The sequence below is a fragment of the Ochotona curzoniae genome, unplaced genomic scaffold (genome assembly GCF_017591425.1).
Source record: "Ochotona curzoniae isolate NIBS_2020 unplaced genomic scaffold, NIBS_Ocur_1.0 contig_3622, whole genome shotgun sequence".
Lineage (NCBI taxonomy): Eukaryota > Metazoa > Chordata > Mammalia > Lagomorpha > Ochotonidae > Ochotona > Ochotona curzoniae.
In genome coordinates this window covers 17,709,503-17,724,783 of record NW_024465926.1, presented here as the reverse complement: position 1 = coordinate 17,724,783, position 15,281 = coordinate 17,709,503, and the positions used below count along the sequence as shown (strand labels likewise).

Sequence of the window (15,281 nt, the reverse complement as noted above, 5' to 3'; positions counted from 1 at the left end):
AATGGTGACAATCCTCACTCCGTCAGGGGGGTTGCTGAGACGAATGAACAGGCAAAATATTTATAAAGTATCTGGCACAAAGTAAACACTAGGAAGATACTACCGGTTTATTTGGGTTACCTAAAATCTCATTTTAATGGCCCTGGATAATATCAGCTTCAAAATCCATGCCATATTCATAACAAAAATGTCTATGCAACACAGTGGGACTTTATTGTAGGGTTAGGGAGCACCAGAAATCAGCATCTTATGCTTCATTCCCCGACTTTCCCCAATATTCCTCAGCTGTTCTGGTCAGGCTCCTTTGGATTCTGTTATTGTCTCCCACGGAGGCCTAGTGATATGTGATCCTCTGCTGACTTTAGAGCACATCTGTGACCTCTGGCGAATACACACAGCCAAGAGGAAGAAGTCCACGCAACAGGGAACAGCAGGGAACAGCTGTGCCGCCTAATCGAGCTGGAGTAGGGAGGCACCCAGGTAAGCACTTTACCCACATCTGCAGCACAGACTCCAGGGGTGTCACCTGCACCTGATGTTGCCACCTGCCATGGCAGCACCTGCTACGTGAAGTTCAAGGGAGACAAGCAAGTGTGTTTGCTCCCAGACCCCTCCTGGAGCTTTGCAAACACGAGCCCATGACTTCCATATCTGTGTGGCCGATATTCAAACCATTCGGACAAAGAGCTAAAAAAAAGCATGTTTTAAACAATTCTGGGATTGATTGATGATTGATTTTCCTAAAAAGCTCAACACATATTGTTTTTTATTTTAATGTTCTAATATGTACAATAATTACCTAGAGATATGCTTAACATGCAAATTCTGACTCAGTAAGTCAGAAGTGTTGAATGAGATTGTACAAAGATTGTAAACTTTGAGGTACTACTGCTGGTACTGGTCTGTAGACCTCACTTTGAGGAATAAACACTAAATTCTCTGTATTCCAGAACCCTGCATCTCTAAGAATTCCTAAATGCACTGAAATCTGAGGTGAGAAAGCCAGTGTTGACATGAAAACGAGCTCACGACTTCAGCAGATAGCATGATCTTGGAATGCTGACACAATTGTCTTTGTGATACTTCACGTTTAAAGGTGTAGGAACAGAAATACACATAATGAAATTATTCCAACAAGACTGTTACAAAAGAGAGAGTGTGTATGTGTGCATAGTGGGCAAATTTAGATTAACTATAATTAAAATGTTTTGTACAGATGGAATACACTATAACATTCAAAAAATAACACTGTCTTGAGAAAAAATTCATTGCTAGGTCAAAATAAAACCCTGTAAGTATCCTGACACTTTTACCTTTCTTAAATACTGTAATTCCATAATAACGTTTCCAGATTATTCTCATTTATTGAAAAACTTCAAGCAGGACGCAAGTTGAGTATTAGTTTAAGACTTCTACGGCAATTCCTTTTACAAACCCAGATATAAAACCTTCATGTCTCATTAATTCTCGGTCTATTCCACAGTAATGAAAGCCATTTAATACGCGTTAAATAATGCAGCAAGACTGTTTTTCTTTGTTGTTTCATTTTTAAAAAGGATTAAATATATTTAGCACTTCAATTTGTTAGCTGATGAATGTGGCCTTACAAGTGATTAACACATGTGTACTAAAAAAAATTTCTGATTGTTAGATGAGTTCCACATTCTGTAATCATTAAAAAAAAATGCCTGTGAAAGGATAAATGTCTGGGTTTCAGAAAAGTGAGCAATATAATGTAATCACCTTTTATTTTCTCATCATTATGTTTCATAACATAGTGAAATACAGCAGAAAACGAAATGGAGAAAAATCGTCAGTTCAAAACTGATCATGTAGTCACATATACGGGAGAGCAAAGATTGAGTATATTAGGTATTTTCATAAAGATTGCCTTAATTGGGCCTGTTGCAGGGGCTCAGTGGCTAAAATTCTTGCCTTGAATTTGGCAGGATCCTATGTGGGTGATAGCTCACATCCCAGCTGCTCCCCTCCCCATCCAGCTGCCAGCTTGTGGCCTGGGAAAGCAGTAGAGGATGCCCCAAAGCCTTGGGATCCTACACCTGTGTGCAGGCTCCTGGCTCCTAGCTTCTGATCAGCTGAGCTTTGGCCATTGGAGCCACTTAGGGAGTGAACCAGCTAACGGATTTTATTTCTGTATCTCATTTTTTTCCTGTAAATCTTATTTCAAATAAAAATAAATAAATCTTCAAAAAAAGTTTTCCTTTATTGCTTTGTGGCATAATTTATTCATCTAAATCAATGTCAGAAATTCATTTCTCTTTTTTGAATTATTGGCACATAACTTATTTATCAGATACAGTCATGCATGTCGGATTTTTTTTTATTGTGTTTTCAGCTTCAGAAACCTTTACATAAGAACCAGTAAACCAGTAGATGCGACTTGCACTCTTCTCAGTTTTTAATGTTAACAAAGCGCTCTAAAAATAAGTCCGCCTTGATGCCAGGTATTCTGTCCCTCTCTCTTTCACATACACACATACATACATTGTTATAATTATGTCATTTACACAGTGGACTTTTATTTTCTGGTATTTCTTATGTTTTCTCAATGTCGCCATGTTATGAATCTCAAATTTTAATACCTTCATACTCTTCTATGACATGAATGTGCAATGAATCCTTTGCCAGTTGTTCAGCATTTGTAAGTGCCCAATGTTTACCTACAAAAGCTACCCCCAACCTTGTAACTGGAATCAATGATCTTTCTTTTTTCATATGAACTATTTATTCATATAAAATAGGAATATTTTATTCCTATTTATTCGTAAAATAGGAATATATAAACTGGCTCTTTCACCCATATACACACAATTATATGGTTTCAACTAGGAGAAATGAGATAACCAACCAAGCACTGAGAAAATATTCAAGACTCTTCTAAGAACTTTGAATGTATTTCTCAGGTATTTACAGAGATAGACACGGTGCATTCATTCTCTCTCTGCCATGACCACTTGGTGAAATTGGAGGTAAACCAAGTAAGAGTGTGGGGCTACAGAAGGAATCAGGAGACAACGGGGGCTTTCACAACTGCAGGAAAGCAGCAGACACAGTCTGAGCATGCACCCACACATGCTCATGGGTGTGTGGGGAAGTATGGGTGTGCGGTTTTAGTTTCTGCTGATTTAAGTGACTAATATCATTTCCCTTATTTACACTGTCAACCAAAGCTTTCCCATGGCTCAGAGATGTGATTTCTGTGTCGGACCATTGGGTAAGAGACAGAAAACAGCCTTACTTTGGCCAGATTGAGACGCACAATGCTGACGTGCATTCCTGCCAAATTCTTGGTGCACAGGGCTCTGTCTTAGTAGGCAGACACTTCAGGGAACTGAAATGAGTGTTTCTCACAAGGCCGAAGGTACAATTTGGCTGTGGCTGCATAGCCCAGTGCGCTTAACATGCAAACAGCCAGCAAAAATAATGGCATGTCAAGTGCAATTTTCTCAACGGTCGCTGACACCATAAACTGTAATGTAGTGTAATTATTTGGCATTCCATGTCCTTCATACTAAGCGCCACCCAAATGATTTCCAAGTTAGTGGGAAGAGGGAAGGTTAGAAGGTCAAATTTAAAGAGAGAAAATGAGTCAGTGCCTTGGAGGAAGAGAATTATAAATAGATGTGGCATCACCAGCAAGTGAGTTACACCCAAATAAGGAACATTTCAAAAGCCCAGGTAGGAGGGAGACTGGGAGGAATTTATGTAAGATAGAGTGTTTAGGATAGACGAACTCTGACCACCTGGCAAGCAAAGCATGTATTTCCCCCAAAAAAAGCAATAGAAGGACTAAAGAGCAAAGGACTGACAGAGCCAGGACTAAAGCAACTTTGGTCCAAATCAATACATGCTATGAAACAAGGGGACTCTAACATAGATAAGAGATTATGTGCATTTCTAAGAACACATACATATAGACATGTTTCATAGGTATTTGTATCTTAAATACTATGATACTGTAATCCACCATTCAGTTAAAAGTGAGAAAATGCAGCCCAGAGAGGCTAAGTTACTCTCCTTCTCCGTTACTTTGTAATGGAGCTGAACCAGAAACAAACCCAACTTATAAGAAATCCGTGGATATTTTTCTTTTACAGGACTACAAGCCTAGTTCTTTGTCACCCAGGGGACTGAACCGTATGTACCACTCCAATCCCTATGCCCCAATTCATATGTTGAACAGTGGAGTCCCTATTGATGGGATTAGTTACTTGTATTCAGGTTCACTTTGGTTGAAAGCGGGAGGGGACAAGAGAGGCTTGTAGAGAAACAGAGAATGACCATCCACCATCTAGCCATCCACTCCCCAAATGTCCAAACAGGTAAGCTTGGGTGAAGAGCTTAACAAAACTCTCCCATGTGAGTGGCAGGACCACAATCACTAAAACAGTCACTGCCATCTCATAGGATAAACATTAGCAGAAAGTTGGAACTGGAATCAGAGTCAGGACATGAATCCAGGCACTCCACAATGCAGTGTGCTCATCACAAGCAGTCCTATAGCTCCTGTGCCCAATGCCTTCCCAGTGTGAACCTGTTAACAACACCACACACACACTCACTCACACACACACACACACACACACACACACACACACACACACCTGTCTCCTCCCCTTTGCACCACGTTAGGATGCAATGAGAAAACAGCATCATAGGGGGAGGGAGTGGGGAGGGGTTGGGGGAATCCCAGAGCCTATGAAACTGTGTCATAAAACGAAATTAGAAAGAAGGAAGGAAGGAAGGAAGGAAGGAAGGAAGGAAGGAAGGAAGGAAGGAAAGAAAGAAAGAAAGAAAGAAAGAAAGAAAGAAAGAAAGAAAGAAAGAAAGAAAGAAAGAAAGAAAGAAAGAAAGAAAGAAAGATTGATTTAGCATCAATAACCTGGAAGAAGCTCATCCTAGAACCTGATCCTGCTGGCACTGAGGTCTTAGACTTTCAGCCCCCAAGACTATGACAAATAAATTTCTATTGTTTATAAGCTGCTCAATTGTGTGAACATAATATAGCAGCCACAACAAAGAGGAGAGCCACTCACTCTGACCTCCTCTGAGCGCCATGAATCACCTTGTGTGTGCTATCTTGGAAAATGCTTTCTCCTTTCATCTTTGCATCTCAATTCACCTGGTTAATACGTCTGGGCTCACGGAGGCTTTCCTTGAGGAAGATCCTAACCCTCCACAGCACAGGTCAGCATAGTAGAGCCACGCCCCTTCGCTTCAATGTATTCATCTCAGTTGTAACGTGACATTTGTTGCCGCGAGGTTTTGTTGTTGTTTTAGTGTCTATCTCCTACTAGTAGCCCAGTAGTTTCATGTTAGAAGGCGCTGGTCTGTATTATCGTTGGGAACATATTGGCAAGGAAACACTGAACAGACAGTAGATGCTCAGCAAATAGTTCCTGAATCTCCAATTACCCTCCTGACTGTCAGTGAAGGGCTCCCATACCTCATGCACATTTTACCAAAAGGATAGTATTTCTTCCTCAGTTGCAAAATGTATCAAAATGCAGAGTGAGGGTTTTTGTTTTTCCATCTTCTTTAAGAGTACAGCCAATAAGTACATTTGTTGTTTAGGATATCTTGAATCGTGTGGGCAGGGTACGTTAATGCGGGGAAATATACTGACAAGTATGTATGTATTTACAAATATCTTTTGAACCACCTTATCCCACGGGGAGTTGCAGGTAAGTCTGGAGTCTGTCTGACCAAGCTTTGTTTTTCAGAAATGCAGAGAAAAGATTTCTAGTCTAGCTTATGCCACAAGCACAAACAGATGTTTGAAGATGGACTGGAAGATAATGTGCTATTTGGTGCTTCAAAAAAAAAAGAGTTGTAACATTCATATCTAGAAATAATTGCTTAAATCATGCAGCTGGATTATAAAAGTGCCCTAAGAAAGAGAGGTGTGAGAGCAATGCATGGTCCACTTCAAGTGCTGTTTACATGAGATGAGTTCATATGAGTTCTAGAAACTCCATTGTTGGGGTGGGTTATTTATTTATTTACACAAGAAAAATACTTATTGAATGTTTCCTATAGTCAGGCAGTGTTCCAGGTCCGGGGATAGAGAGTAAAGAACAAAGGATTTCCTAAGAAATTGACCTTCTCTTATACCCAACCTCTGAATGCATCCCAGCACCTCCCAATGCCACTGCCCTGGGGACAAGGCTTCCAAGATTAGGACCCTTATACAACAAAACTACATTCCAACCACTGAAGAGCTCAAAGCAAATCCCTTCATTTGCCTAGCTTGTTTAGGGGTTCAGTGTGTAGGGTGGGTTGGAAACTAAGGGAAGTCAATAGAGAGATAAAGATGAAGAAGGACTCCCTTGGTCTGAAGCAGCCTAAGTCTTTCTATTGTCTGTTGAATTACAGTGAGGTTGACAGTAATATTCTTGGAGAGAGGCCTTTCCTGCATTCCTGCTTCAATACATATCATCTCCTTTGGCTGTGGCTTATTTTTTTTACTTGATAAACATTATCTAATATGCTCTAAATTTAAGTGTCTATGATTTGTCTTTTGCTAGCATGCAGATTTTTAAAATAGAATTTATTTTTATTGGAGAACGAGATATATAGAAAGAAGGAGGAACAGAGAGAAAGCCATTTCACCCTCTAGGTCACTCCCTAAATGGTTGAACTGACTAGAGCAGAACCGAGCAGAAGTCAGGGGTCAGGGGCTTCTTCCAGGTCTCCCATGCAGGTGCAGTGTCCCAAGGCTTTGGGACATCCTCTACTGCTTTCCCAGGCCACAGGCAGGGAACTGGATGGGAAGTGGAACAGCTGGGACATGAACCAGCACCCACAGTGTATCCTGGCACTTCCAGGCTGAGGATTAGCCAGTTGTGCCATTGCACAGGTCCCTAGAAAGCAAGATCTACCTGGCCAAATCTTGAAAGAAAACTATTGCAAAACCCTTGAGCCTGGCTCCAAGTGACTTTTGCCTTGGTATCTGTCTAGTGATGTGGTGGGTTCCTTCTGAACTCACTCCAGTTTTTGCCATCAAGCCTGATGTGACATTGTCAGCAGCATTTATACCAGAGCAGAACCCTTGAATATCAAAATCATGAGCTGAACGCGATTCTTTTCTTTACAAACTGGACCTGCCTCAGGGATTTTTCCACAATAACAAACAGCTGACTACCAAAAGCTCCCAACTTGTGTTCACACTCACGAAAATAGTGATTTCCTGTTTGTTTATCCAGTATTCCAACCGTGTGTACAAACACACTGTTAAAGAATAAAGTTATAACTACAATGACTGTGAGCCAGGCATTATGAAATTATAATCTTATTTCACATTAGATATCCTTATCTATATTGCTTGCATAGTGCTTTTTCATGAAAGTTTATTTACTTACTTAGTTATTTGAAAGGCAGCAAGAAACGTGGCAGGGCTGAAGCCTGCAGCCAAGAAATTCAACCTAAGGTTACCCAAGCAAACTACTTGAGTTGTCACTGATGTCTTCAGAGTCTGCATTGGCTGGAAGCTGGATTGACCCCAGGCATTGGGATGCAGTTAGTTTAACAACTATGCCCAAGGCTCAGTCCCTTAAAACTCAGGAGAGGCCATCTTTATGGCACAGTTCCTTAGTATCCAGCTATGTACCAACGTAGTAAAATAAATAATGGTTAAAACAGGGCATGCCTGCAACTTTGAGGATCCCCTCACCTGAAAACTGGCTGTATGTTTGAGTTTGAGGTCAGTCATCTAGGTTCCAGGCTCCCAACAGGGCCTTGGAGAAAGACCTTTAAAAAGCGAGCACTGGGGCTGGGCATTGTGGAGCAGTAGGTAACACTGCCCACTGCAATGCTGGCACCCCATTTAAGTGCTGGTTTAAGTCCCAGCTGTCCCACTTCCCATCCACATCACTGCCAAATGTGCTTGAGAAAGCAACAGAGGACGGCCTGAACGCTTAGGTCCCTGTATGTGTTAGAGACCTGGACGACACGCCAGGCCTTGGTCCGATCCAGTCCTGGCCACATTTAGGGACTAGACAAACAGACGGCAGGTCTTTGTGTCTCTTCTTCTCTTTCTCTGTAAGCCTTTCAAATAAATAACAGAGCACCTACACCACTCATAAGTAACTGCTAAGTCCCAGCCGACTCCTGGAGCTAAGCTCTACGGTGCAGTAGTTTAGGGAGTCAGATGGAAGAGCGCCCAGAGATAAAACATCATAAAGCATCAGTGGGCACTCCGACATGGGTCCTCCCAGACATGTGGCTCAAGCCCAAATCACAAGTGGTGTTCTGAACTGTGTATCAGACTCACGACACTCCAAGATCCTCACAGGCTGGTTTGTCATGACTTGAAACCCATTCTCTTTAGCATGAAATGTGTCATGATTTGTAATTGAAGTTTTTTTTTTCTAGAAAATAAATTTAAGTTTGATTTCATAATTGTGTGGCAATTGGTCAGGGCAGGGAGCAGTGAAAATACTAATTCACAAATTCTGTTAGGAGGAGACAGTAGCACTATGGCCATTTCAAAATCCTAGATTTTAGTATCAACATTTCTGTCCTTCACAGAAACAGGGTCACCTCAAGCATCAGGAACTCAGGGAGGACGCTCCTTGCCTGGCCTCTGGCCTCCAACTCTATCACTTCATTTAAGGAGGGCAGGTAAAATCAGTCATCAGACTCTGAGTCCAAAACAAATCCTGTTTTAATTACTTTTGCTAGTGTGATAAAAATAGAATTTTCTCCTGGGTATAGTATGTTCAGTTATGTAGATTATACAAGACATGATCAGAGTGATAAGCCTCCAGAAAGAGGTAATTAAGAGAAACAGGGAGAAAGTATCCATCTATTAAAAGTATATACACAGATGTATTTCTAGACTCCCAGGCTATGAAAAGACTTGCCTTCAGGCACGTTAAAGAGTTCTGACTATCCAGAAAACAGGAAGGTAGGAATTTTGCACTCAATAATTCCTAAGTCAAATTATAGTTACCAATTGCCAATACGCAAGAGGATGTGATGAACCAAACTGCAACCCTGCAAATTCCCAACAGGATTCAAACTCGAGTGGATCATTTGTTAGCTTTGCGGCCTCAGTTTGACTTATTAATCCGTCGAACACTCAGTTTTTGCATTACAAGAAAAGACAGTGTGATCAAAAAGGCCATATGCAAAGCCCATGGGGCTAGATGTGTTCAGAATTCAGACTTCCCACATTTTAGAAACAGATGAAGGGACATAAAGCATCAAGCAGGTAACACCCTCAGCAGGGTCTGGGGCCAGCACCTTGTCATCAACTACATTAACATTTCTACAGTGAAATATACCAACAGTCACAGTAATAGGATGCATTACGGCTATAAATAGCCTCCAGTCATTTCTGCTGCCTGAGTTTGTATAAAGCACAGAAAAAGAGCATCGAGACATTTTAGCAGTTTGGATCTACAAAAAAGGGGAATGCAAATCTGTCTTATATGCGTATATATTTGCATTGTATATATGTGTGTGTGTGTACACATATGCATAAACAAACATGCATTTACATTCACACATAAATACATGAGAGGGGACAGATTATTGTTAGGAACAAATAGGCTTGTGTTCTCTAAATTATTCCATAACAGCGTTCAACATCTAACAAACTCTCAGTATTGGTGAGAATATGTGTCGCTAGAAGGCCTCCGGGTGCCTAACAAAGTGCCTGTCACAAGAAACCACTAGAAATATCTTTGCAATAATTCATGGTATCTCGGCACCCAGGCTTTATTCTTTCTTGTACAAACAACAGAGAAGCTTAATTTGCTTTGCGACACAATAGCGTAAAACAGTAGTAATATACTTAGAACTTACTAGTGAAAACCTAAGAGTGAACCTGAGTCTTGAAACTCCGTATTTAATCCTCCCTCTTAATTTTATTTTAAATCACTACACTGGAGGACTGAATAACATGTGTATGATTCATTTTTGTAGCTGATATATCTCAGGAAAATCAGCCATTAGAAGGGAATAATTAAAATTCCACCAAAGATGAGATAATAAGTGTACAAATTAACAGAAGCTGATCAGCAGTTCTGAAGGATGAACACACACGGTGTTCAATAACCCACAGGGTGTCTCTGAGCAGCAAGCAGCCCACGCCTGGTTCAAACACTTGTCTAACCAGCCAACAACATCAGCAACAAATGGAAATTCAGTCACACACACACACACACACACACACACACACACACACACACAATCACTAAGCTTAGAGTTCGATTCTATACATTCGACTCCACCTAACACTGAATGTATGGTTTCTGAAACCAACTCTAGCAATTACAGCCCAATGCAAAATTAAGAAATTTAATTAAGAATTTTCCCTTCTAATCCTATGTTCATGATTAAAACAACAAAGCGATTAAAAAAAAGGACAAAAATCTACCAGTACTTGGAGATACAAGACCTTTAAAATGAAACAGAATAGAATCTAGTAATTGATGCAGCAGGAATTCAAACTGAGCAAAATTGCATCTTTCTTCCAAGTATTATAACATAGAGAAAAGGTTTGGCATGGAACTGTCTCTATGTGAATGGAGAAAAGCTTCTTTGTTTATGCATTACACCCATATTGTTTTATTGTTTCTGCAACAGGAAGAAGCATTCCAGAGAAAACCTTTTAAAATAGCTTCTGAGGGCTTATTCATATGACTAAAGAGACCAACAGGTAAGTCAGTTAGCCATCTGGCCTAAAAGATTTCAAGTGTGGCAGTCCATGAGTGGTGTCTGATGTCAAAGATCTAAAGACCACGAATAAACCTTGAAATTGGGATCTTATAAAAGCAGCTTACCCGGCCAACAAGAATCGGTTCGGGTCCAGAAAACTCTTCCAGGACGAACATTTGATTCCAAACCCAGCCTCTTTTGGAGCGGTTCAAAATCCGCTGTTCTTCACTCAGCCTGTTTAGTTCCAAAGGAGATCCACTCATTAAAACTTGAGACTGATTCATCGGAGCGGCGTAAACGCAAGGGGGAAGAGTAATCCATAATACTATGAATGGAGTCCAGAGATCCAGGAGCACTCCCACTAACCGTTCTGGCATGGTCCCACCAGTTAGGCAAATCACCACCAAAACGAGACACTTATTTTTTTTGCCTCTGGTCTGCAGCCATCCAGTTCATCATGCAGTGCTGAGCATTTACTTACAGCTCTGCCACGTGTTTCCAGCACGGGAAACAGACATCATCTAAGCAGCTTTGCTAAGACCACAATCCATTGGCTTTCCTTCTCATTGAAGTTTCCTGCAAAAACAAGGAGGGAGAAAGATAAGGGTACGCAGACACGGGATTTAAAATAAAACCACTGCTTTTCTAAAGTGCCTAAGTGAATGTTGGTAGGTACTTCCCAGCTCTTGAAGTGAGAAAGTGGATCTGAAGACTGTGCATGAGTAAAGCTAATAAGCCCTTTTATCTTTAAGCTTGAGATTTCAGTATTCATGGCACAGCAATGCTACTTATTAAAGAAAATTTAAAAAACAATGCTTCAGGTACCGGAAATTCCCTCTTCCCTCCTGGTTGCTTTCATCCCTCTTTCTTGCATCTTTTTTTTTTTTCCCTTTTGACTTTCACCCTTCCCTCTCTTCATCCCTGCACCTTCTCTCTCTTGGCTTATATTGCTTTTGCGTGTAAATGAAGCTGAGATGTATGCAAATGTAGCCCTAAGGCCAACTGCAAAATCATTCTGTCCCTTCCCTCCCTTCCTCGGTCCCCTTCTTTCTCTCCAGTCCTTCCTTCCTTCCTTCCTTTTCTCTTTCTTCCTTCCTTCCTTTTCTCTCTCTCTTCTTGCTCTCTCTCTCTTCTTTCTTCTCATCTCTTCTCTCTCTCCCTCTCTCTTTTTCACCTCTTAAAAGATAGGTTCTAGGCCATTTTATGCTGAATTCTGTGAAGAAATTGGCATTTGCTGAGGAAAAGAGTTTCCAAACATGCAAATGAGCATGGGAAGGGGTATTTCCCCAATGTTTACATTCTTAGCTGCCAGAATCCATAAGAATGGATTGTCTAATATGGGGTGCAGAGTGCAATTCTATGCTTGGATACTAATGATGAGTGAATAAAATTAGAATTCCTCCAGAGACAAAGTCTAATGTCCAGCAGCTATGCTATAATCAGGACAGTGTCAGGGCTACAACTCCAAATGTACAGCTGAACTGGAGACTTAAATTATGAAAAAGCTCCTTTGGGAATGAAATATGATAAAAAATATCATTTTCATTGGAAGAAATTCAGGAAAGGATGGGTAAAAAAAAAATCTCCATTACCTGAAGTGTCAAATACATTTTTTTACTTACCTTCAATGTGGCAAAATGTGTTTTCCCCCTCTCAGAAAAAAAAAATATACATATATATATATTTTTTTAAAGAAATAATGTTCACTGCACATCCCAGAAAGAAGCCTGGTTGAATTAGATTAAATGGGAAAATAATTCCTCAAGACACCGTCAGGAACAGTTTGGCTCAGGGAATTCATAATAGGATAGGGGCCCTTTCACCTCAAGGTCCCTGGTTCCATTCCGGCTCAGAATGAGAAAGCAAGAAAACCATTAACATCAGGTGGGCTGGTGCATGGCCTGAGCGAAGGCACCTGAAAGAGGCAGATCCACATTCTGCTGCAAACAGAGATGGATCTAAGGAGATGATCAGTGGAATCACCCTTCGTGTCACTCTGCCCATGCTTAGCTCCAATACAAGCATTTTGTATTTCAAAAGGGTCGCTCCCTATGAGTGCACCAGGAAGCCACTGCAAATAGCAGCTGCTTTTGAAATTGAAGGGAAGAGTATGTTTCAACAGTGCACTGCATCAGAGCAAACAGTCCAGCATGATGTAGGCTTTCTCTAGGAAAACCTGGGCCTGTGTCCCAGCTCACTTGCTGTCTGAAATGATGGAATAAGACACTCAAACGGTCTGAGCTTCAGTTTAATCTTCTGCAAAATGACAAGAATAATGCCTGCTTTACAGAGTAGTAGTGTGGTTCAAAAACCAAGCTAGATGGAAAGTAAGTAAAGCATGGAAAGCATTCAGTGGTCATCCCTGCTCTTGGCTGCGGGTGGGCTTTGTTAAAAAGACTAAAGTTGTATCAGCTCTACAGTAAAAGTAGGCAAGGTACAGAGGACACATAAAGGTTCTTTTGCAAAAATCTTCCCCATGGCAGGACGAGCTGGACCCGTTTATACAAACTGCGAGGCTTGTTCTAGCCCTGAAACCTCACCCCAAACACTTCTCAAGGAAAATAAACTTGTTCTTTTTAAATACGCAAGTGCTCCATCACACCCAGTCTTGGACGCTAGGAAACCACATGTGCCAGACTCCAGATCCTGACACCTACAGAAGCAGAACGGGGAATGGTGGCAAGAGCGACCCCCGAGGCTAGCATGATTGGGACTTTGGATTCTAATTCTCACTCAAACTGGTTCCACAACCAAAGGTTAATTAATAGCAACAATATTAATCTTGAAAGACTGAGAAAGATAAACAAGGCTGATTTGTGGATATTTGGCTCACAGTTACAATGCTCTTGTAAAAGGGTTTTTCAGTCAACTTGGACGAGGGATCTCTGATAGAATCAGCATCTAACAGTTTCTAAAACATTACTCCTAAGAGCACCCAGTTCCTTGTCACTATGTCGTGTTCCTAACCCCCCAATTCATACTAGCTATGGTCTCTACAGAATTCATGTCAAACCAACTGTCCTCTTCACTGCCAGTTCTTATGACAAGAAGAGAATGCATGATTTCTGAAATGCTTTGGGAATAAGAAAATGTGCTATCCCACAGAGAGGGCCTAGAGACAACTGAAAACTATTCCACGGCAATTTCTCCCAATTTTCAGAGGAAGCAGGATGCGATTTGGAGGCAGTCCTGCAGTCAGTGACAGTGCTGCATGAAGACTCAACCCAGCTGAGTGGAAACCCCATCTATCCTCATTCATCCCTCCCGCTTGGCTCAACACAGCTTCTAGGGATGAAAACAGCCCCAAGACTTCCCCTCAACCTCTGCCAAACCCTTGAACCAAGTGGAGTCAAATGCGCTCAGGATTTGAAATGCTTATTTTAAAATGAAAAAGCAGTCTTATTTTCCATTATGGAGCATAGCTGTAAATTTAAGACTTAGCCGTGAACATTTTGGAAATACCTAGGTAACAGCCCATTGTAAAGGACTACACACACATATGCACTTATACTTCAAGATAACAATCACCATGGTATAGTAGGTCAAGTGTTGAGTGCAGCATGAACTTCCCTTACGATCACCAATTTCTGTGCTGGTTGCTCTACTTCTGATCCAGCTTCTGGCTTATGACATGGCAAAAAAGTAGAGCATTGCTGAAGACTTGAGGCCCTTGCACTCATGGGGGAGACCCAGAAGAACCTGCTGGCTTCAGATGGGCTCAGCTCCAGCTATTCTGGCCATTTAGAGAGTGAACCCGTCGATGGAAGACCTCTCCATCTCTCTTTCTCCAGTAACTCTTTCAGATTAAAATACAATAAGTCTTTCTTAAAAAGCTGACACCCCTGATATGTAGCATGTTCCCATTTCCATGGCATAACTACTTGCACTGTGACTAATTTCAAGTTTCAAATTTGATCATTAGCCCACTGTGGAAGCGACTGAAAACGGAAGCCACACATCTGGGAATCCTAGTGAACACTCCATCTTAGCCTCCGCCTTCTGCAGAGAGGTTCTTCTCAAACACTGATAGGCCTACGAATCACCTGGAAATCTTATCATGTAGATGCTGATTCTTCTAATTTAGCACGAGGCCTCAGATTATTCTACATGTTTTATCATCTTTCCAATGATACCTATGGTACTGATTTGAGGATCACATTGTGAGAAATGAAGGATTTGAAAGTAGAGCAATCAGCTGATACTTCCCCAAGATGACCTGCAGGAAGGCACGGTACTGCGGAGAGGCACATCCTCCCTGTGTCCCTTTAATGTCCCTTTAATGTCATGTACAGGAACTACTTGCCGTCATTGCGCTCAGCGGAGTGCACATCTACTCTACACTACAGGACTCCCTGGACTTCAACGCACACGTAAGGTTTTGCACGATGTCATAATCATCTTCCATTCCTTTACTTCGTATTTACTGTTATCTATGACATTGAAGAAATTGCCCAGCTAACTCATGTGCTCACACCCACATATGTGCTGTCAGGCTGTAGGCAAACTCAGCCCTCAATGTGGTCTTGCCACTTGAATAGTAAGATTCAACCATGGCATTTAGAAGCAGATAATTTTAACGTGTGCACTTCTGCTAT

The 15,281-nt window shown here is 41.3% G+C and overlaps 1 protein-coding gene across 3 annotated transcripts in view; it reads right to left on the bottom strand.

Moving 5' to 3' along the window:
* CDH8 (cadherin 8) overlaps window positions 1-15,281 on the bottom strand; it is a 327,239-nt gene that overhangs the window by 302,614 nt on the left and 9,344 nt on the right. The window contains exon 2 of one of the 3 annotated variants that reach the window (XM_040982089.1): window positions 10,812-11,262. In XM_040982089.1, the coding sequence (XP_040838023.1) occupies window positions 10,812-11,063 (252 nt within the window). In that variant the 5' untranslated portion in view covers window positions 11,064-11,262. Of the gene's footprint in view, window positions 1-10,811; window positions 11,263-15,281 lie in introns of those variants that run through there. The other 2 variants (XM_040982090.1, XM_040982088.1) reach the window with 2 other exon arrangements.